The sequence below is a fragment of the Diceros bicornis genome, chromosome 23, assembly GCF_020826845.1.
Source record: "Diceros bicornis minor isolate mBicDic1 chromosome 23, mDicBic1.mat.cur, whole genome shotgun sequence".
NCBI classification, from domain to species: domain Eukaryota; kingdom Metazoa; phylum Chordata; class Mammalia; order Perissodactyla; family Rhinocerotidae; genus Diceros; species Diceros bicornis.
The window spans coordinates 29258837-29283257 of NC_080762.1; the positions used below are offsets into that span (position 1 = coordinate 29258837).

At 41.9% G+C, this 24421-nt stretch overlaps 1 protein-coding gene across 1 annotated transcript in view; it reads left to right on the forward strand.

Annotated features, from left to right (window-relative positions):
* The window catches only part of PREP (prolyl endopeptidase), a 116726-nt gene extending 95923 nt beyond the window's left edge, over nucleotides 1–20803 (forward strand). The window contains exons 11-15 of the mRNA XM_058566549.1: nucleotides 7478–7614; nucleotides 10639–10733; nucleotides 13744–13875; nucleotides 17396–17552; nucleotides 20045–20803. Of these exons, the coding sequence (XP_058422532.1) occupies nucleotides 7478–7614; nucleotides 10639–10733; nucleotides 13744–13875; nucleotides 17396–17552; nucleotides 20045–20339 (816 nt within the window). The 3' untranslated portion in view covers nucleotides 20340–20803. The remainder of the gene's footprint in view (nucleotides 1–7477; nucleotides 7615–10638; nucleotides 10734–13743; nucleotides 13876–17395; nucleotides 17553–20044) is intronic.
* The last annotated feature ends 3618 nt before the right edge of the window (nucleotides 20804–24421 follow it).

Consider the following 24421-nt stretch of genomic DNA (forward strand, 5'->3'; position numbering starts at 1 on the left):
AAGCATAGTATCTCTGGCACAATACATGTCCCCTGGATTCTCTAGGGACTGGTGGTCATTGTCATAAAAAAATCTATTAAATCTATGCCAGAGGTTCTAACTTTTGCAAAATTTTTGCATAATTACACCCAATAAAGATATTTACAAGTAAACAATTGCTAGAAGTGAATTACTTTGTGATAGAGTAGAAAAATCTCTAGACCAGGGACTTAGGAGACCTAGGTAGTAATTTTCCATGAGCTGGCAGCGTTACCTCAGCAGGTATCTTATCTTCGTGGATCTTAGGTTTGTCATTTGTAAAATAAGAGAGGTGACCAGCTAGATGAGGTCCTGGAGTGACGATCTCTCCTTGTGTCTGAAATGTTTTAAATCCCCAGAATTGGGGATTATCATCTTAATTCCCCAGGGTTGAGAAAGAACTGACACCACCTTTTTTTTTTTTTTTACCAGGTGGCACAGTCTTGTGACTGCTCAGAAAATACCCATAGCTGTCCTCTATCAAGAAACAGTGTAGGCTTCACAGAGGGCATGGTTCCTTTTTGCCTTGTGCTGAATGTTCTTGGTTTTAGATGTGGAACAACATTGTTATGCTGCTGTGAGAGTTTCCAAAATGAAGAATTTAAGTTTTAAAGAAGAGGAAAAGAAAATTAAGGAAGGAAGCTTTCTTAATTTAGTGTGTCATCAATCTTTGGCTGGCTCACTAGTGTTCAGAACTAACTGTGGCTTTGAATCACTGTGGTGATGTTTATTTTTTATTTGCAGTGTCCCTGATGAAGGTTTCATATCGAAACACACTAAAATAGGTCCTCTTATGAGATCTCATGGGTGCTTCCAAAGACAGTCCATCGGTCATAGATTCTTTGGTGGTGCTTATAGTCTGTTAAGGTGAAAGGGTGTGCAAGGGACAGACCCTGTTGGCTCCTTGTTGAACTGGATCTTTCAGATGACCTATTTGCTCTGCTGCTGACAGAAGAAGGGAAGACAGGGCCGGACAGCTTCACATGATGAGCCATTAGCCCTGGATGACGGACAGACTTTTTCTATTACTCAAGTGGGCGCCTGTTAGATCCCATGTGAGCACTTTGTTTTCCTGTCCATTAGAGATCCCATGAAAGCTTTGGCATTCCATTAAAGGGCTGTGCCTACAGTGGACACTGAGAAAGAATGGATATGTATTGTCAGCTCTCTCTCATTTGGTTACAAGTATGAGAAAAAAAAAGTAACCCTTTTTTGCTTTTTAACTTGAACCTGCATCTTGTGGTAGCAATAAAATATTGAATAATTGAAAAATAACACATGGATTTAAGCGTTGGCAATTGTCTACTCATCAAGCACTAATGGCTTTTGTATTTTATATATATATAAATTACATTATAATTTTTGTGTGTTACTAATAATAGTTTAAGGTTCTATTCCTACCACAACTCCACTTCAGCAAATGAGAGGAGTCAAGGAGACTGGTTGGTTTTGAGGCTAGTGCAGTAGAGAATTCTGAGCAGGTTTGCCAATACAAATGGGAGAGGAGAGGCCAGGTTATAGGAACTGAAATGACTGAATGAGTGCCTGGGTTTGGGGGTCCTTGGCACAAGATATGATTCTAAGAGTTGGTAGTTGGGTGGCTGAGAAGAGAGTCAAATAAGAGACTGCTGCTACTAGCCAAAATAAGAGAGCCCTGGAGAGGAACACGTACACAGGTATATCTAGGGCACGTTGACTTGGAGATGTAGACAGGCCACCCACCATGTGAGATCACAGCCCCTCACAGTCGAGGCAACCTGAGAGGCTTTCTAACCAGCCGCTCACCTCGGCCTGCGAATGTGGACGTGAAGGTCCTTAGCACAGTACTTTTTGGTGCCCTTTGAAATGGCCAAGGGGGAATTTGCAGAGAGGAAAAAGAAGACTGAAGCATAGAAAATTGCAAAACAGTAGCACTGGGCAGGAGAGAGAAGAGGTAGTAATGGATCAGTTAGGAGGTTGAAAAAGAGTTAGAGAAATAAAAAAAAAAGAACCAGAGAAATATTCTACCCAGGAAGCCAAAGAAGCAGTTGCCAGATAGGGACTAAAACGGCTGTGGCCTAGGAAGAAACCGATTCAAAAATGGTGTTTCTGAACAGTAAGGGAAAGAATAACACTTTGGTAAATGGTGCGTCATAGTGGGCCATTTGGGGAAAAGTAATTAGATACCAAACCATATGTAAAAATAAACTCCACTTAAATTAAAAATGTAAATGTAAAGGGGCCGGCCCTGTGGCGTAGCTGTTCAGTGCGCACGCTCCTCTTCGGCGGCCTGGGTTTCGCAGGTTCAGATCCCGGGCGCGCGCCAACGCATTGCTTGTCAAGCCATGCTGTGGTGGCGTCCCAGATAAAGTAGAGGAGGATGGGCACGGATGTTAGCCCAGGGCCAATCTTCCTCAGCAAAAAGAGGAGGATTGCAATCAGATGTTAGCTCAGGGCTAATCTTCCTCACACACAAAATATGTGTGTGTGTGTGTGTGTGTGTGTATATATATATATAAACGTAAAAATTCAAAATGAAAATATAGACAACTATTTTTATAACCTCAGGTGAAGGAGTCCTATCTATATATGTGGTATCTATATTCAAGATATACAAAGAAAGTTAAAAAACAGGTTACAGACTGGGAGCAAATATAAACAAACATATGACAGAAAAAATGTTAATATCTTTAATGTACGGAGAGTTTCTATAAACGAATCAGAAAAGTAACAATAAAAGGGTGGGCACACTTTGCTTTCTGAGGAAGAGAGAGAAAAGGACTAATAGATCAAAATGTTGGCTAGTTTTAAAAAACTTAAAGCAATAATGAGATGGTAGTGTTTGCCTGTTAAACTAGCAAAACTTAAAATCCATTTTAACATCCACTGCTGATGAGAAATGGACACTTAGGTAGATCATTGTCAGTAGAAGCTTAAGTTGATACACTGTTTTTAGAGAATTATTTGTCAGAATCTATTGAGTTTTTAAATGCACATACACTTTGATCTAGCAATCTCATTTCTAAGAATATATCCTACAGAAATCATAGCATTAGTATATAAGATTTATCTAAATGGGATTTATTCCATCGCTGTTGATAACAGGAAAATGAAGGATAGTCTGAATATCCATCAGTGAGCAAATGGTTAAATAAATTTGTGTACATTCATACAACGAAATACTAGGCAGCCATTTTCTTTAATGAGATAAATCTGGGTGTTTTAAACTGGAAAAAATTCCATGATATCTTGCAGAGTAAGGAGAGGAGGAGTAAGTTATAACCCAATATATTAGCCTGATTCTATGGATCACCATATAATAATAACCTGTATGTGTATGAATATGTATAAATAGATGCGTCTCTATAAGCTTATGAAAAGGAAGGATATACACCACTGGGGTAAAGGTAGGGATAGAGGGGCAAGGAGAAAGATAAAAATGTTCATTAATGCCCTTTGAGAGGGTGGTTGTGGAGACAGGGGTGTACAAGGTAGGAAAGCGTGAGCTGTGGGTGTAGGTTACTGTGGACATGTTTGATCAGGAAGGAAGAGGGAGAGGAAAATTTAGCTTGAGGGGCAGACAGGGCAATACAACAGGTTTTCTTTTTTTTGTTTGTTTTTTTGTACAGGGATGGAGAAATTTGAGTCTATTTTATGCCAAGGAAAGGGAGAAGATACAAAAAGAAAAAGTTGTGGTAGTCAGAAGAGTGCGGGAGTGGTGGAGTTGGTAAGAAATGGAATCAAGGTTGAGTGAGGGATCCTTCTTCCTCTGGGGTCGTAGAGGATGAGTGAAGTCGGCAGAAGGTTTTTCAAGATCTCCAAGCAGATAGCCTCTGAAGACAAAGCTGGAGAGTAGGTGATGTAAACAGGTGGTGTGGGAATGGAAGAAATGGAAAACATTGGAAACAGCTACTCTGGAATTGATTTAGGAACAACAGAGGTATATGGAAGACATTTAGGAAAGACATAGGAAGGAAAAGACAAAGAAGGAAAAATAAAGAATTCGTTTAAGGAAAGAAAGAAAAAGACATCAGGCATAAGTTCAGAGCCCATGAGTTCAAGTCTTATTAATTTGTAATGAGGTGAGTTGGCATTTCCTGAGTGCCCAGCAGCCTCGAGGAGGAGAAGGAAGCCAGTGGGTTAGGTTAGAATTAAAAGATTTCAGGCATTAGTGACACCTAAAGGACTGGCTAAGGGTCGCAAGCTGGACAAGACAGCCCAAGGGAGGCTGACAGAGCCAGAGAGAGTATAAGGACCGAATGTTGTAGTTAGAGGCAAAAATTTAAAAAAGCAGATACCTCAGGAGTAAGGAAGGGAAGGAGGCAGTGAAAGAACAAGTTGGAGTCACAGAAGGAATGTCAGAGTTCCTCACGGAAGAGTTTCACGTTCTAAGGGCCAAGGTATAGCCAAGGTGATGGGTGTTTGTAGTACCTGTTGGTTTGTCTCCGTAGACTTTAAGTCCCGTGAGGGAAGGAATTATCCAGGTCTTATCCATCTTTATATCTCCACTGCTTAGCGCAATGCCTGGCACATAATGGACACACAGCAAATATTTGAATGAACAAGGGGTTAGGGTGGGGTGGAAGTGAAGGTCTTGACATTGAGGCATTCGAGCATCTGTAAGGGCAGGGTGCTGGACAGATCATCAATTTCATTATTAAAGTCACTGAAGAAAATCACGGCAGAACTAGATGAAGTATAGAGTTCCATATGGAATTGTCGAGGATTGTGGGAAAATCCCTGCTTTTAGTTGATAGAATTGACAAGGATAGAGGGAGTGATAAAAGCAAATGTTGTGACTAGTTTTTTGAGCCCAGATCCACCTGCGTCAGAGTGGCTGGGAGACATGTGAAATCTGCAGGTTTGGGCACTCCACCCTGGACCTGTGGAATCAGAATTTCTGGAAATGAACCCTGGGAAACTGTACTTTTAACATGTTTGCCACAGATGCTTAGACCCAGCCAATAAGGTTTAAGAACTACTGGTGTAGATTCTGAAGTGGAGCTTTTTGGTTTGGCCCGGTTTGGGGAACAAATGGAAACGAGGACTTTTGCTGTCTTCTCCTCCTAACTGAGCAAATCTAGAGCAGTGGGAAAGAAAATACCCACAGAGCCTCTTAGAGAAAAGTTTTGAGGGAAGTGGCTTCTTGAGGAATCCAGTTTCAGTTAAGTCAAAGAAGTAGAAAGTGCAGGATGGAAAATGGCTGGGCTACTTTAATGACTATTTCTAAAATGTCCACATGGATTCCTTCCATAGTTATCAAATACTCAGGATTCAATTTGCCCTTTTACTGAAGAGTCAGGTTAAGGTTTGTTATCAATTGCCCTTCTATAAATGGAAATGGCATGGAATAGTGTTGTGTGTGTGTAGAGATCTGTATACACGCATATGTATGTGGTGTGTATGTTTATTTCACGTCTGAAATAGCCTTCTTATAAGGAGTTTTCCTGAAGATCATTTTATCATAATCATCTTCACAGTGCCCTTTCACTTTCGGACAGCATTCGAAATGTTGTTATTTTAACATGTGAACCCACCAACTTAAAGCTTGGATATATTTTTGCAACTATGGGCATAAAGGGGACTTGAGGCTTTTGATGGCATTCTAAAAGGGTGCCTTTGTCCTGGAGCCAGGTGGGAGAGTTGCAGACCGACTTGCAAACATTGGCAATCCTACAGGTGGTAGCAAGAAAAGTGGTACCAGAGAAGGAAGCCAGATCGTCACAAAGCAACAAGCTGGGGCACTTGGCCAACAGAAGGGGAGTCTGAGAGTCAGCTTAGTGGGGACTAGAGGTGCATCAGTCCCACTGACTGGGTGAAGAGCGGAGTCAGAGGAGGATGTTTCCTGAGGAGGGGTGAGCGGGACTGGAGAGGGATTAGGTGCTGGGGCAGGAGTTGAGGATAGGTGGGAAGTTGGGGGCTAGCTGGAGGGAAAATTATTTTTTGAACAGATGATTCAGTTAAGGTAGAACCGTGGGGGACACCTTGCCCCGCTGCTCCTTTGATGCTATTGCCTCTGTGGTTAGAGTACTCCAGATTCTTCTCTAGTCTGAGTTGAAGTATTTTAGCTCATTAGCCTCAGCCAATCACTTGGAACTTGTTCCTCTTACTCTGCATTTACTGTGTGTAACCACACCGTTACACTCCCTTAGTGGCTGCTAATTGGCACTAAATAACTTGAATAAAACTGTGTTCCTTCTGATAATTTTGAACTCTGCAAAGTATTCTCCATGATTCCTAAACTGTCAAATTTATGCCTTTCTCAGTATTTCTCTCCAAAGTCAGAAACAATTGCTTTTTATGCTGGTATTTCTTGGCAGGTTTCACAAAACTACCAGATTTGCATTTACTGTGGCCCTGTAGGGCCTTTCTCCAAATCTGCACCGCCTCCGCCCCTCTCCTCCCTGCCCCCCACTGCTTATTTCCAAGAACTTTGTGGCAGCTTTCTACAATGGAAATGCCACCTTAAAAAGATTTGGGTAGAATATGGCTGCAAGTCACCCTAAGTGTAAAGGCTTATGTCTTGACTATAACATGTGAGGTCAGTAAGACCTCTTTGAGCTAGGGAACTTTGCAGGTGTCAGGTGGGGTAAAGACACCATGTTTGCCCAAAGAGAAAGCTATTTGCAGATTTTCTATCTGGAAAAAGCCATTATCAGCTTTTGATAGCTTATCACTTATTCTATGGTTTATCATTTAAATAGCATTCAATGTTCTCTTTCTTATCCTTTTTCTCTTATTCCTTTTTATCCAAAAAGTAATGAATATAGAAATGTTGACTGAACTTGCCTGAGGTTGCCCAGATTCAGTAACGTTTCATGAGCCTTAATTAAAAATACTGCAGAAAATGTCTGTCTTTATTTAAACAGGAATAATAGGATTTCTATTTTATTCCGCATCTACTCTCTAAGCTAATATATGTTTTGTTGTTGCTAACATTTAAATAGCTGAACATAGAGAAATGAAGAGTTGAGTGTCCTAACGTATAGAGAGGAAGTTGAATATGAAATTGTTTTTTAGAAAAGAAATCTCCCTAGATTGAATTGTTTGGTAGGATGGCCAAATCCGACTTTTTCCAGTGCTGGGAGGGATGATCAGGAGTAGAGCACTGAGTGTCTGTTCCCTTCTGTGTGCCTTGTGAAGGCCCTAAGAGGTGGGCGTGATGGCCCTGTTTTGGGGATGAAGAACTGGGGCTGAGAGGGGATAAATGGCTTGCCCAAGGTCACCTAGCTAGATAGTTATGGAATAAGAATTCAGATTCAAGTCTCCCTATTTTCAGACCCATGTGCTTTTCACCACTGCACACCATCTCCATAAAAACTGAAGGATGCTTCATCACATGTTCTGAGTGGTACTGGATTTTCATTGTACGACTCTACATCTTGAAAAGGGAATTTACTACCTGCATGTTTCTCCCATTTAAAAGCGTGCAAGTGTTTGCTAAGTAATACTAAATCTATTCTGCTTTCTTCTGTTCTAGATTTTCTACACTAGCAAGGATGGTACAAAGATTCCAATGTTTATTGTGCATAAAAAAGGCATAAAACTGGATGGCTCTCATCCTGCTTTCTTATATGGCTATGGTGGCTTCAACATATCTATCACACCAAACTACAGGTAAGCAGGGAACATTCTTGGAACTTCAACGTGTATTTGATGCTCTCCATACAGTGGAAAGAAACCTGAGACTAGTCTACTAAATCATGTTTTACTAATATATTTAACTCTATATTTCTTGCCATTCGTTTTTGTGGAGGGGCAGGATTATGTGTTAACTACGTGCATTTTTGATCAGGAATTTCAGGATCATTACAAGCTAATCTTGTGTCTTCAGTGATAGGTTGTTTGAGAGCTAGATGGCGAGGCTATAGCTGAGGTCTTGAAGAAACAAAGCTCCTACCTTCAGTGTTTGTCATTTGCTACCAGCCCACTGTGTGTTCTCTTGAGAGGGAATGGTTTCGTTTTTCATCAGCACAGAGTCTTAAACTATCTAACATTCACCCATAAATATATTTTCTATGTCCTCTATTACTTCATCTATTTTAAACTGTTCTTCACTGTTTCTGTGATTATTTCCCAATAACTTAGGTTCAGGGAGAAAAGTCTGCATTTATACATCGGCTATTGTTTATATGAGTATATTTTATTAGTTATTTGCAAACTTGATTTTAATATCCCCTTCACAGTATAAAATGGAATTTGCTTTTGAGCATTTTTAATAGAAACAAGGAATCTCCTACCAGCAAGACCCACTTTAAGCCAACTTCTAAATAGAGCCTCACTTGAAATCTGATTCTATTCGGCAAGAACGTCATAGACTAGTGACTACCAGAACATAAATTCAGATTAGGTTCAACCAGCTGTCCCAAATCTGAATACAAGAAAACTGTTACTTGTTTTGAGCACTTGATATCAGTGGAGCACTCTGCTAATGATTTAGGATTTGATGAAGTATGAAACATGGTCCCTGCCTTCAAGTAGTTCATAGCCAAATTGTGAACTGCCTTGAACATCTGGCTAAAAAGTTTGATTTTATCCTTTTGTTAGTGAGGAACTGATGAAAGTGTAAAACCATCATGTAAAATATTATTTTCAGAAGATTTGTGAGGCATCATCATATGAGTAAATTGAAAGGAAACTAGTTAGAAGAGTGTAGTGACAGTGGCTCTTCATTCACTTTACAGTGACAGCACCATTCAATGTTCTATAATGCCTCCTCTGTACCAGCCACCATTCTAGGCAGGGCCTGAGCCCACAGATGGGCTTCCTATCCCTTGCCAGAGAGTTTCCCAGGTGATGAGATTTGCTATTTCATTGGTATGTCCGTGTCTGTGTGAGAAAACCATATGCCATATTTATTATCTGTGATTATTAGTCTAAGAATGCAAGCCAGTGACTGTTAGTTCATTCAATTAACCCAGTCCTTAAAAGAAAAAGTAAAATGTGTCACTGTGTGCCCCTCTTTGTCACTCAAAGTGATGAAACTGAAGCTTATATTTTAAGTCATGCTGATGCCTGAGTGCCGGGCCAGTGAATACGTGCTCCATTCAGTGAACAAGTCAGAGACCGAAGTCAGAGACCCTGAGCCCCATTCCCCTGGTCCCTACAGTGGGGTTTGGATGAAGACGACACTGATTCCTGAGCAGATCTACTGTAGCTAAAACTACTTGTCTTTGTTCATTTGTGCAACAAGTACGAGCATACCTCAGAGATACTGCGGGTTCAGTTCCAGACCACTGCAATAAAGCGAGTATCACAATAAAGCGAGTGACACTAATTTTTTGGTTTCCCATGCATATAGATATTATGTTTACACTGTACTGTAGTCTGTTAAGTGTGCAATAGCTTTATGTCTAAAAAGACAATGTACATACCTTAATTAAAAAAATACTTTGTTGCTAAAAAATGCTAACCATCATCTGAGCCTTCAATGAGTTGTAATCTTTTTGCTGATGAAGGGTCTTGTAAAAAACGTGATATCTGCAAAGAGCAATAAAGCGGATCACAATAAAACGGGGCACGCCTGTATTTATTAAGCCTGCTCTGTCAGGAATCAAGATATGAGTAAGGAAGGGTCCCTGTACCATTTTTATCCCAAAACCTAGTGGCTACGCTGGTAGTTTCAGTAGAGACCATCAGGCGTGCATGAAAAATGTTGACGAGAAGACCAAGTAATTGAAAATCATTTGGTCAAAACAGTATGGTTGTATGGTCGGATCACCTACCCCAACTCTCCTTTCCTCTTCTTCCTTGAGATCCAGGAAATTAACACCCAGACCATCTAGAGCCTCAGATTGCAGAAGCCCATGGTTTCCCCAGTTACTAAAAGGAAGAATGATAAAAATTTCAGAAATAGTTCTTAAAGCAAAATTAATGTTAGCTCACAGCAAATAGAAAAATAAATGTCACTCAGCACCATTAGGGTCAGAGTGGAGAGAAGAGGAGCAAAACATAAAATCCAAATTTTCCAAAGAACTTAACTGTTTTTCCTGGAAGTTTTGTGCTGTAGTTTCTTCTGTTTATTTCTAGAAAACATTCTCCAGCCCTGAACATTCCACTCATCTCTTCTACCTCTCATACACCTATATTGTCTAATTCAACATCTAAATGTCTGTAAAACTGGAAAACCTGTTTAAAATCCATGTTTCAGAAATAGCTTTCTTTTTTCCAACTTGAACACTTTGGAGAGAGATACCGGAAAAAATGGTAGCAGGGCCATTATTGGGTGTTTCTACAAGCCCAGCACCATTACCACCAGGGCTGTGTCATGTGGCTGATGGTATTTTGTTTGCCAAGACAGTTGTTTAAAAGATGGATTCAATATGCAGTGAGGGCCTCTGGTTTTTTCTGTTTGCTTTACGAATTGCTTATCCCACTTTGTTTAGCGAAATATTTACCAGTATAGAAAAATGAGATATACTGAATGATCACAAAAATGTATGAGCTTTGCAGTTAAACATTAATCGGGAGTTATTTTCACTTTAGTCAAGTAATATAAAAGTCTTGGGCTCCTATTTAGGTGATATTACATGTGGAATGTCTTTGGGGATACTTTTTTTTTTTTTTTTTTGAGATGGAGAGAGACAACATGGTCCTTACTAGGAGGATAATGGAAGGTTGACTATTTTTACTGTTTCTCAGTGTGTCCAGGCTTATCTTTGTGAGACACATGGGCGGTGTCCTCGCAGTGGCCAACATCAGAGGAGGTGGTGAATACGGAGAGACGTGGCATAAAGGTGAGGTATTTTTCTCTACGGAAACGCAAATATGGTGTAGTCAGAGCTGTGTTTGAATGAGCTGAGGGGGTTAGGAGCAGAAAAGCATTTTGACTAGACAGATGAAAAATAAGGATAGTTTCAAACACATTGCAGGCACCACTCCCCCTTTAAAAAAACACCGTTTTTTCACATTTTATTTTCCTTTGTAGTCTATTTTAATGAAGTACATATTTTTCAGAAGCTTTCCCTATAGACTATAATCAAAAATTTTTTTAGCAATGCTTGGGGTTGCATTTTTATCGATCACTGTCAGAAGTGAGTCTAGGGCAGGGACTTTTTGTTATTTTGTCTCCTGTTAGTCTGGCTTGTGCTCTTTAGCATTATTTGGCTGTCTCAAAATGGGCTTCAAAACAGGTCATTTTCTCTTAAAAGAAAAGAGATCTAAAATAGAGCTTTCCTGTTCCCAGTGTGGGCATCCTTTCGCTTGTTTTCTCTGGTTTTCTCAATGTTGCTGAGAAATAGCATCCTCCTGGCATTGCTGCTGTGACTATCGTGCAGGTTTTAGACACAAGAACTCAGTCGGTTTTGTTTTTTTTTTTTTTTTCCTGGTTTTAATGATTCAGTCTCCATTCTCTGACCTCTTGATTCATGTATTCTAATTGATTGAGGTACTGCTTCTGTACTCAACCTCATTCCCCAGATTATCACCATTTTTTTGAAGGATGATAATCTTTATTTTTAAAGCCCTATCTCTTCCTTTTCTTTATGTATGGAGCACCCCTCTCTCCTAGGTTTTTGTGTATCTGGAATTCATAAGCTAACCAATGGTCTGGAGATGTTCTTCACTTGCCTTATTCTTGTGTCCTTGGGGAGGAGGATGTGGGAAAGCACCTTCACTCCCACCAGCGCAGTGCTTCTCCCCTCTGTCGTCATCAGCCATCATGTGTAAGAAGGCCTACTCTGAGACAAAGGTGGCACCAGTGCTTAGGGTTGATCAGCAGCACCAGGCACAAAGGGTCTTCTCCCGCAGTAGGAACATCAGAGACCACCCTTCAGATCCATGTGTTCTCTGGTTCTTCTCTACCTTCCCAAACCTGAGGCCAAAGGCTCTAGCTTTCTGCATCAAATCAAATCAGCCAAGTTGAGGGTAGATCTATAGAGAGATTTTACATAAGTATCTGTTAGGTGTCAGGGTGCAGGAAAGGCCCAGGCCTAACCCTGGGTATCCAGCATGCATCCCAAGAGCTGATGTCAGACAACAATTTAAACATCTTAGCAAGAGGGAGTGTTCCTAATTAACCCACAGGCCACAGGCCTGCCTTCCATCGTTAGGTCGACTGCTGCCAGGGTCATCCCCAAAGACTTTATCAGTTGTCATTGTATTTGAAATGGCGTAGAATTCATTGTATAATTTTGACTTTGATCTGACATTAGAGTTTAATTACACTAAAACCATACTGTGAAACTGTGATATTAAGAGATGACTGACAAAAGGAGAATAAATAAGAATAAAATCTCTACATAAACATCCCAAATCCAATGCTAAGTCTGGACCCCTTGACCCGCCTGATTTCTTAGTTAAAATTTGTGGTGTACACACTCAGACACACACCCACCTGCACGGACCGCCTCCTGATCCTGCGCCATCTCCTCAAAGAACCTGAATTCTTTCCATAAAACCCCTCTGGTCATCAGGTACCCACGATGCTCTGATAGGGAAGTGTGCCCTCAGTCCTGGTCAGCTCTCTTTCTCATCTCTCTGTTAATTAGGACCAACTTACTGTCCAAAAGCCTTGGGAGGAGGGGAGTTTGGAGCTTGACTAGGGCTAAAAGTGGACTGTGTTTAGACTGAGGCATAAACTTTCTTTAAATTTAGGTAGTGAAAGGGCCAGAAATGGACGTTTTCCCGTTAGACCCTAGTATACTGGATGTTGAAAAATCTAAATTCCATTCAGTTAATTGAGTTTAAAATTTAGTGCTCTTTAAAAAATATAGTCATCTACCCAAAATGATATTATTCCTGGAAACTAAGTAATCCTAGCTGTTCTAATTCACTGATAATTTCTTATTAAAACCTTAACATTTGTTTTGCTATATAAAAAAATTTCTTCAGTAGCACTGCTTCATTTTTAATTGAATTTCTGCAGAAGTGGTTAATCTCAAATGTCTGATTAGATCTGTGTCTGCTTTTTGTTCATTTCATAGGCAGTTATTTCAGACATCTGTTTCTTTAAGGGCATCCCTCTGACTTTTGGCCTTTGCTTTTCGATATTCCAAGATCTTGAAATGTTCCTCTCTTTAAGTAATTTCTTTGTGTGGTTTTAGACATTGGAATGACTTCTAGATGAGAAAGCCCAGATTCTCTGGGGAGATGTTTGAGATCCTCTTCATTCAAGAATTGAGAAACGTCCCCACGTCATTCCTACATAAGTTCTTTAAATAAGTAACCAAGGGCAAAACTGGAGAACTTCTTTCTCATCATCACCCACCCATTTCAAACTCCTGCAAAGCCAAGAGGAGCGAGAAGTGCGCCTCTGCGCAAAGCACTTGCATCTTCCCAGGGAGAGGGAGGCGCCCGCAGCCGCATCCTCGTGTGCCAGGTGGAGCTCAGAGAGGACTGAACACTGCTCGAGGCCTTGTTCCAGTTTTAAGTTCAGCTTCTCCCAAATAGAGGTTCCTTTTGATGACACGCTTTCGTTCTTTCAATCTCATGCTTCTCTGACGTAACAGATCATTTTCTTCCCTTTGGGGCATTTGCCTTTTAAGTTCTAGGAGTTTTTACAGAAATACGAATCTACCATATGGATTAGCGATTGTGGTATTGATGATGATTTCCACCATGCATAACAAAACTTAAATTGAGGCAATTTTTCTGAATGTAGCCCATTGTTTTTAAGTTGTTGAAGTTGATCAGTAGTTGAAACTATGCCCTATCATCATTTGAATTCTCTTTAGGTTAAACTGTTGTGTTTTTTTTTTTAATGCTTTGTTTTGTTAATTAACTGTCTTTCACTTTGGCACATCGTAGGTGGTATCTTGGCCAACAAACAAAACTGCTTTGATGACTTTCAGCTCGCTGCGGAGTATCTTATCAAGGAAGGTTACACGTCTCCCAAGAGGCTGACTATTAATGGAGGTTCAAATGGAGGCCTCTTAGTAGGTGAGATCTGGATTTTATTCATTGTACTTACTAGTTAACGCTCTTGGGGTTTTCAGATACATTGTAGGAAGCTCTCTGTTCACTTTGGCTCATGGATGGGAGCAGTGGTACAAAGAAAGCAAAACCTGTTTGTGTTTAGGCATCTGATAAGCAACATATAAAGAAACAGCTGAACGCACATTGTACTGACTCAACTCATGATAGCCTGAAAAGCTGTCCCACCTCCCTGGGGTGGGATCCCTCTCCCCACAGACTGGATCCACAAGTTTCTAGGGTTCAGCCAGCACAGGGCTGGGCCTGATAACCCCTCTGCTTGTGTTACTGAGAACTTGTAAGATGTGATCATCACTAAACATTTGTTGAATACCTAAGCCATGTAATGCTAAATGCTGTGGGTGCAGAGAGGGGTCATAAAGGAAAATAAGGAACACACAGATGGCTCCACAGCATAATAGTAATGAAATAGTTCACACTTGCTGAGCACCTTGTGTGCAGGGTCCAGTGCTAGCCCTTGACACGCATGCTCTCATTTGATGTGCATGCAGCCTGTGAGATGAGGACGAGTGTTATCCCCATTTTACAGAGAGGACACTGAGGCACTAAGAGGTGGAATAGCTTGCCTGGTGTCACACAATTGGAAAATGTGATGCTGGGGTTGGGGCCTAGCACTTGGTTTTAGATTCTGCTTTTTTAACCTCTGTGTGGCACTGTCTCTAAGTAGCTTTTCCTAATTTGGGATAGTTAATGAAATTTTCCTTTGCATTTTCTCTCTCGATAGCACTTACCATTATAACGAACATTTATGGTGGGCCTGAACTTTGCTTGCTGGGTCCTACATCCAATGTCATTAGGGTACGAGGGTCCGTTGTACAAATGTAGAGTAGCACATATAGGCTCAACTTAAAACACACATGTGACAGTTTTTGGGGTTTTCAATCGACTGATTTGGAGCGGGGTGGTCGGGGGCAGCATGTTCACTCAGTTTCCTTGTCTTTGAAAGATACTGAGTCATGTCAAAACCTGAATTCCAGTTCTTACTCTTTACCCTAATAGAATATAGGCTTGAAAAAATCATTTTCCCATGAGGTAAAATATATACATCCAAAATAATTTGTTTAAATTTAGAAAGGGTATTGATAAAATTTTTAAGAAACAAAACAGATAACATCTCTGCCTATTCTATTTGGAGGAGGCAGACAACACACCCAAGGCCCTGAGGCCAGCAGGGGCTTGGAGTGTTCTAGCAACAGTAAGGAGGCCCACATCTGTGGCTGGGCAGAGTGAGTGAGGGAGAGGTGACAGGAGGTTAAATCAGGTGGGACATCATAGCCAGTCTAGAGGACCTGGTTTACTCTGAAAGGAGAAGCCTTTGGGGGAATTTTGAGCAGGGAAGTGTCATAATTTGACTTATTTTTTAACAGCATCATGCACTGATGCTGTTATGGTGTTAGGGTAGACAGAAGAGCAGGGGACCAGGTAGGAGGCTTCTATCCTGGTGAAAGCCAATGGTGGCTTGGAGCTGGGGTGTGGCATTGGAAGTAGTGAGAAGTGGTCAGATTCTGGGTATGTTTTGAATTTGAGCCAACTGAACTTGCATATGGATTATACATGAAGTGTAAAAGAAGGAAGAACTAAGAGCGAATCCAAGATTTAATGGGAGAGGACATTGAAAATACCATCTGATTCCAATAGTAGGAGAATTGTTTTGTAATTTTCTGGTTCCTCCGATAACTCCTTTATGTGTTCGGCATTTCATATTCAGGAGTTGGTTTATGTCTGTTGACAAACCTGGTCACTTAAGGAACCGGCAGAGATGAAGTTCCCCCATAGTATGCTGAATACTTAAGTAAAAGGACAGATCCCTGCCCCTCCTGTCTGAGTGAGAGAATCAGGACTTCCGAGGGTGGGACTCAGGATTCAGTCTTATGAATAAGCACTGATAGCAGAATTGGGGTGGGAACGATGTTTTTTTGCTAGAGACAGGAAAAGTCCAAATCCCTTGACTAACTCCTAGTCATGCCAGCTTTGATGTGACTTCCTCCCTAACTGCCTAACCTGGGTTAGGTACCCTACACCCCACTTCCATAGCGCCTGAACTTTCTCAGCAGTAGTGGTTGGCACACTATAACTGCTTGTTCACTTCTTTATCTTTCCCACTAAAGTATTCACTGATATATCCCCAGGCCTAGTGCCAGGCACATAGCAGGTGTTCAATAAATATTTGTTGAATTATCAAAAAAAATTAGGTTTAAGTAACATAAGTATACAATGAAGAGTATTTTTAAAACAGAACAAGAAGGTGTGCCGGTATTGGTTAGAGCCCTGAGCTGGGTTTAGGCCCTCTTCTGCCTTGGGCCATATGAACTATTTCTACTCACAATACTTCCGACGCCAAATGTGTGGGGTTTTTTCCCACACCAACCTATTCTCCAACTCGCCAGGCACCAACTGGGTGTCCTAAAATTCAGTTCAGTTCTGACACTACCAGGGTTAGCTCAGACCCCACAGGGTAAGGGCTCAGTCCCACAAGACTGCCCCCACTTCAGACGCCAATCCCAAGTCCTGGGCCTCCTATGCTTCTGACCAACCAGCTATAAATTGGGGGTTCCCATGACCCACTCCTCGAGTTCAGTAATTTGCTAGAACAGCTCAAAGAACTTAGGAACACTCTTTTCCTACATTTACTGGTTTGTTATAAACGACAGATCTCAGGAACAGTCAGATGGAAGAGATCCACAGGGAAAGGATGGGGTGGGGTTGCATGCAGAACTTTCATATCCTCTCTGGGCATGCCAAACTCTATTGTTTAGGGGTTTTTATGGAAGTTCTGTTATGCAGGCATGGTTGATTAAATCATTAGCCATTACTGATTAACTTGATCTCCAGCCCCTCTCCCCTCCCCAGAGGTTGGGAGTGGGGCTGAAAGTTCCAACCCTCTTATCACATGGTCGGTTCCTCTGGCAATCAGCTATCTAGGGGCCACCAAGAGTCACCTCGTTAGCATAAACTCAGGTATGGTTGAAAGGGGCTAGTTAGGGATTATAAAAGATGCTCCTCTCACCCTTATCACTCACGAAATTCCAAGAGTTTTAGGAGTTCTGTGCCAGGAACTGGGGGCAAAGACACACAAATATATATTTCTTATTATATCACAGGCTAGTTTTGAGATCCTCAACAAGTTCCTTAACCTCCCTCATCACCGTGAAAGCATGCAGGGAGGGGAGGAGGGGACATGGGTCTTGTAGAAAGTCCTTGAGTTTTTCAAATAACACTCCCCCATTGAGATTCACTTTGGGGAGTAAATCTCTATTACTGATGAGAACATCCCATCCCTAGGATATATTGGAAGGAGGGGAAAAAGCTTGTAGGCTATTAGGCAGGTGATTTATGCTGGTTTTTTCCTGTGCTCTAAGGAAAAAGGCAACCACAGTTCTGAAAGCATTGAAGTGTTGTTTTGTTTTTGTTTACTTAGATGTTTAATGATGGACTGCCTCCCTTTTCTTTCTGTCTTGGTTTTTAGCTGCTTGTGCAAATCAGCGTCCTGACCTCTTTGGTTGTGTTATTGCCCAAGTTGGAGTTATGGACATGCTGAAGTTCCACAAATATACCATCGGTCATGCCTGGACCACCGACTACGGGTGCTCGGACTGCAAACAACACTTTGACTGGCTTATCAAGTAAGGTTTTAATTTGTATTGACATGTGTTGCTAATGATTTGATATCATAATACTGAACACAGTCAATGAAAAGGAAAAGTATTTGACTCTTTGTCCCCTTCAATGTCTCATATTTGCATATAATTTACTGCAAAAGTAGGGGACATGATGGGAATACCTGTCTGTCTTTGTTTTGATCTTTAAGAAAAACAACCAACTACAGAGATGTGATAGGCAGAATTCTAAAGATGGCCCCCAAGATTCTTGTCCCCAGTTCCTCAATTAAACACTAATCTAGGTACTGCTGTGAAAGGACTTTGCAGATTAAATTAATGTTATTAATCAGCTGACCTTAAAATAAAGAGATTATCCTGGATTATCCCAAGTGGGCCCAATCTAATGACATAAACCCTTAAAGGCAGAGCACTTTCTCTGGCTGGAGTCAGGGATGCGGCAGAAAGGGAGGTCAGAGGGATTGGAAGCATGAGAAGGACTCAACCTGCCACTGCTGGCTCTGAAGATGGAGGGTGGGGGCCTCAATCTGAGAACAACCCCCACCCAACAGCCATCAAATAAATGGAGACCTCAGTCCTGTAGCCGCATGGAACTGAGTTCTGCCAACGACTTGAATGAGTCTGGAAATAGATTTTTTTCCAGAATTTTCTGATAACCCAGCCAGACAACACCTTGCTTTTGGTCTTGAACTCAGAGCAGAGAACGCAATTGAGCCAACCCACACTTCTGACTTATAGAACTGTGAGATAAGAAATCTATCTTGTTTTAAAAGGCTGCTAAATTTGTCATTTGTTACTGTAGCAAAAACTAATAAAAAGTGTCATTATACCTTATATCCATATTTATAGGATTTTCTTTTTTAAGTTAAGAAATAAGGAAATAAAGAGGAATATATGCAAGTGCGATTAAACTTATTTTATGCTCTCAGGATAACCACATACATTTGAAACCACAAGTCGCATTATTGAAATACTGTACAACTTCCCTCATTCACGTTCCTCAACCACTTTGGCGATATCACTGAGAAAATGGCAGACGTGTAGATTCTCAAGACTGCGAGCTATGTTCTGTTTTGGCTCTTCCCTCTCTTTAGTTTCCACGTTTAGGAGTTTTAGGATTTTTATCAGCAGTGTTTAGGAATTGTCCTTGGAATAGCACAAAAAGCCTGTGTCCTCTGTCCTGGTCTTCTTGCTCAACTATAAATTTTGATACAATAACTTTAATTTCTCAAGTCAGTTTTTTCTTTCATTTTATGTGTTTTTATGGCTAGCGCTCCACTTAAAAAAATTCAGTCAGGGGCTGGCCTGGTAGTGTAGTGGTTAAGTTTGCATGCTTCGCTTCAGCGGCCCGGGGTTCGTGGTTTCAGATCCTGGGCACAGACCTACATACCACTCATCAGGCCATGCTGTGGCAGCGTCCCATACAAAATAGAGGAAGATGGGCACAGATGTTAGCTCAGGGCTAATCTTCCTCAGCAAAAAGAGGAAGATTGGCAACAGATGTTAGCTCAGAGCCAAGCTTCCTCACCAAAAAAAAAAAGAGTTCAGTCATTTTAGCTGAATTTCTAATTGAATACTGTTAAACTACTAAATTCTATTCTGTAGCAGGGAAAAAGTTTACTTTAAAAGCCATTACTTTTAAATGCACAAATAGACTTGCTGACACATTGGTAAAAGCTAAATATTTGAGGAAGCTATAGTTTAAATTAGAGAAAATATACGCCTAAGAGGATAAGTGAGTCTCACTTAACTATTATTAATCACTGTTTAATTCAACTATACTTTTACTCTGAAAACCCTTTTTGTTAACCTGGAAACTTAGCTTGTCCTTCAGAAAGTGCCTCCTCCGCTCCTCTACGTTCTCACCATTGGCCAAAGGGAGTTTCTTTTGACTGAGAGCCAGCAGGAGGTCAGCAGCCCATCCGTGGTTCGCCAGTTTAGAGACAGGAAACCAGGCCCAGCAAGGACCCGTGTTCTTCCTAAGACTGCCAAGCTAAGCCTGGAATAAAGGTGTTATAGATATAAAAGGGGCAAACAGCTGCTGCACACTGTGGATTTCAAGTTCCTCCACAAAAGAAAGGCTTGCACCTATTATATCCACAGTCAATGGTTTAAAAAGACAATCAGTCCACTTTGTAGCAGTGAAAAAGTAAATCGAAAGAATATGAAAATATTCAGCTCAAGATAGTAAGTGTGCGTATAGTTTGGGTATTTCAACAGCCCTGTGAGTTTCTTTCTTACATAGTCTTCCAGAGTGGGAGCCGAATAAAGGACACAGCTCCCCAGTTCCCAGTTGCCCTGGCCAGTTAAACAACCATGCAAGCGTCGTCTGCCGTGGTCGCCCACCCATATACTAGTTAGCTGCTTCCTCATTGCTAGTGAAGTTAGGCTGGTAAACTACATAGGCCACTGTGCCCACCAGTCCACCTTGATTATCGTGGTGAACAAACAACTGTGCTTTTGACGTCCAGCCTCATGCGAGTGTGTTTGCCTTTAAGATATTCTCCACTGCACAACGTGAAGTTACCAGAGGCAGACGACATCCAGTACCCGTCCATGCTTCTCCTCACTGCCGACCACGACGACCGGGTGGTCCCGCTCCACTCCCTCAAGTTCATTGCCACCCTTCAGTACATTGTGGGCCGTAGCCGGAAGCAAAGCAACCCCCTGCTTATCCACGTGGACACCAAGGCGGGCCACGGGGCCGGGAAGCCCACAGCCAAAGTCATAGAAGAAGTCTCAGATATGTTTGCATTCATAGCGCGGTGCCTGAACATCGACTGGATTCAGTAAATGGAATTTCCCACTCCCCCCGCCCCGACAGCCGCAGAAAACCTCAAGGGCTTTCACACCGTTAAAACCGAGAAACCACTGGGCATACTGCTTCACCACACGAACACTATTCCTGCACTCACAGACTGCAGTTGAACAGAACTGCTGCGGGAATTTTATCTTTTTTAGGCTTCTCCTTTTTAGCGAGCCCTTGGCGTTTCTTTTTCCACCCTGTGCAGGCACGTGTTTTAAAAAAAAAAAAAAAAAAAAAGGGCATGTTTGGATAAATAGCTAAATGGCAGCCAACACATTGTGAATATTAGATTGCTGAATTCAGAGTCCTAGTCGGGCATACTTCATCTATAGCACCTCAGTGACATTTGCTTCTATAACCATAACTGATATATCTTTAAATAAATGTGAGAACTGTTCTCATGAAAAAGACTTCTTTGCAACAATAATAAATGTTATTTAAGAACGGGAGGCTTTATTTCTGGTCCCTTTGTGTGGGGGGGGGCAACTCCAGAAGTGCAGTCATCCTGGATCATGTCACTTTTCTAGGGGCATAAGCAGTTCACTTTCCACGCAAGTTAGTTTCCAAACAGTGAAGTCATAGAATGTGAGCGCTGGAAGGAAGCTGAGTGCATCCATTCCTGCTCCCTTGTTGATGGGTGATGCAGCCATTAGAGGTGGCTCACTGTCTTACGTATTAACCTCTCAGTCAGCTGATAATCTGATCTAGGGCTCTTTTGGTTTGGAGGTCTCCTTTTAAAAATCAGTGGACCAGGGCCGGCCCTGTGGCTTAGCAGTTAAGTGCGCGCACTCCGCTGCTGGCGGCCCGGGTTCAGATCCCGGGCGCGCACTGACGCACCGCTTCTCCAGCCATGCTGAGGCCACGTCCCACATACAGCAACTAGAAGGATGTGCAGCTATGACATACAACTATCTACTGGGGCTTTGGGGGGAAAATAAATAAATAAATAAAATCTTAAAAATCAGTGGACCAGAAACTTCAGATTATTCACCTATTTGTCTATCATTTTGATTACAAAATATTCCTAGAAATCAGTACCTAGGATGTAGAACTAGAGACCACATGAGTGAACTATCCAAACAGATACATTTATCCAAACTTATCTTACAATCAGAAATTCCAGCATTTCCCAAGTTGTTTTTCCTCCCATAGACCACTTCCTGGAAATAGAAATAGTCATACTTTAACAAAACAGTTTGGATCCTCACAGTGTCCTGAATCTTTGAGAGGAGGATATACCATTCCTCAAACTTGTCCATAAAAAAAATTTCTAAGGCATTTCTTTTAGCGTCTCTTGACACACTGTTCCTTTGGGCATGTGTTTGGGAAATGCTGATCTAATTTATGAGAAGAAAACAGTTTCTTCTTTGTCTTACTTCATCAGATATGACGAAAATAATTACTATCTATTTTGTATAAAGTATCTTAACCTTAAAAAAGTAGCTTAAAAGATTACCTCATTATTCCAATAACTTGTACTTTCCCGGTAAGTCCTATTTTCCAAATCCTACATATTTGTGCTTTTCTTTAGAGCTCTCGCCACCTCTCAAATTGTAGTCTAAAATTAGACACACTGTCTTCTATCAGGCATATCACTACATACCAAGCACAGCTGAAAGGTGGCTACGTGGTCTGGTTTTTCTCTTCTAGAATCATGTTTTCTGTTACCGTTTGTTTAAATAAGCACTGTGTATAATGGGGCTGTCATTGAACATATGATTCACTATGACCCCTGGAGAAGTGTGCCACTAGCTAGCAGTGCATGCAGAGACTGACATCACCACCATCTACCCAGAGAGATGCCAACACTTGCTAACTGCCATGTAACTGTGGACCAGCACGGCAGAAAAAAAATTAAATAAAATGCATTTGCATAGATAAACCAAAGGCAGCCTTTTTCCTGGACCAGCTGGGGTGTTTGAGGTGCAGACAGCTGAGTTACACCCACTGAGTCCAGAGCATTTTCATGCTTGCACAGAATCTAGCCATACTCTCTCACTGATGTCTCCTACTTAGCAGAAGGTAGAAGTACAGTGTGTAGGCCTGAGCTATAGGAGAAGTCAGTCAGGCCCAGGTTCAAATCCCAACCTGTCATTGAGTAACTGGCGATTATGAGGAATAAACAAAATCATATACTTACGTGCCTAGCGTATAATTGGCCTCCAACTGTGAGTTCTCTTTCCCAGGCTAATTTTCATGTCTAGATTTTAGCTGGACAATTGAGCCCACACACTGAAGGATGCTCTTTTGAGCCTTAAACATTGGAAGTAAGACTTGAGGTTGGGGGCTTCTTCCCAGATCTCACAGCATCCTCCCTATGAGATGCCACCTTTCTCTATGTCCTGTGCTCTGCCCTTTTGTCTCATCTTGGTCTATGGTGTTTGGGGGCAAAAAAGCTACATGCATTGCACAGGTGATCATGGGGCCTTGCTGAACACGCCACAGAGCATTTGCTACCTTAGTAAGATAGAGTCACATTTATGACATCTAATGTGTACACACCTGGAATACTGTAAAACTTTGCAGAGTCATGTTTTGTAATACCCCCACTAAGGCTTAGGCAGTTACACACAAATGGTGCTGCTGGTTTGAAAGGATCAATTTCAACTAAGCCTGTCACAGTCTCTCCATGTTTATCAGACAGTTTGACCAGCCTCAGGGAGTCCTCTAGGGTGGACAACATACCAATGTCCAGAAGGGTTACAAAGACTCAAAGATGAGTTAAGGACAGGCTGGAAAGCTGTAGGGGGCTATAAAAAAGCATGTCAGAATGCAAGGGGGTGGTCAGGCCAGTAGGATGAGGGCTGAAGCCAATGAATAACAAATATTTAGGGGCCAGCCCGGTGGCATAGTGGTTAACGTTCGCACGATCCGCTTTGGTGGCCTGGGATTCACAGGTTCAGATCCTGGGCACGGACCTATGCACTGCTCATCAAACTATGCTGTGGCGGCATCCCATATGTAAAGTAGAGGAAGATTGGCACAAATGTTAGCTCAGGGCCAATCTTCCTCACCAAAAATAATAAAGAAAAGAAAAATATTTAACCACATTCTGCATCCATTTATATTCCAGGGGCTGGGAGTGAAAAAGAAAAAGTCCTGCCCTCATGAAGTTGACGCTCCAGAGGGAGGAGAGAGATGATAAGTTGTGTTGCTGAGTCCCCTTTGCCACCCTACTTAAGCACTCTGTATGTATGGATATGTTTGTCCTCAAGCAACACTTGTAAACCATGTGCTACCCTTACCCCTATTTGGTAGAGGCCCAAGTTCTCCAGCCTGGAATTGGACAGGCAGGGTAGTAACCCTGGCAGCTGGACCTTTGAGATTGCACTTCTACCCACCAGTTTTTTGTAGTTAGTGCCATCGAGTTGATTCTGACTCCCAGCGACCCTGTGTATAGCAGAGCAGAACCCTGCCCAGTCTTTTTGCACCATCCTCTCATCTTCCAGTGCTGTATCAGACAATGCTCTGCTGCTATTCATAGGGTTTTCATGGTGAGTTTCTTTCAGAAGTGGGTGGCCAGGTCCTTCTTGCTAGTCTGTCTTAGTCTGGAAGCTCTACTGAAACCTGTCCACCATGGGTGACCCTACTGGTATTTGAAACCAGTGACATAGCTTTCAGCATCACACAGCAACACGCAGCCACCACAGTATGACAACTGACAGATGGGTGGTGTGGTTCCCTGATTCGGGAAACGAACCCAGGCCACAGACAGTGAGAGCAATGAATCTTAGCCACTAGACCAGGGCTGGCTGGTCTAGTAAGAAGATAATAAACAGAGTTGCAGTTTCAGATGGTGACGTAGGAGGGTCCTGAACTCATCTCCTCCCATGGACACGCCGTATCTACAGCTACATACATAACAATGTCCTCTGAAAGAAACCCAAAAACTAGATGAGCAACTCCTACACATCAGCAAATGAGAAAAAACCCACATGGAAATGGGTAGGAGAGGCTAAGACACAATTTCACCATAAAACCCACCCCTGGCACAGCCACCCACAGTTGGGACGGAACTCACAACTCCAAGCTTCTCCCTGAGGAATGAAGGGTTTGGACTTCACCTCTG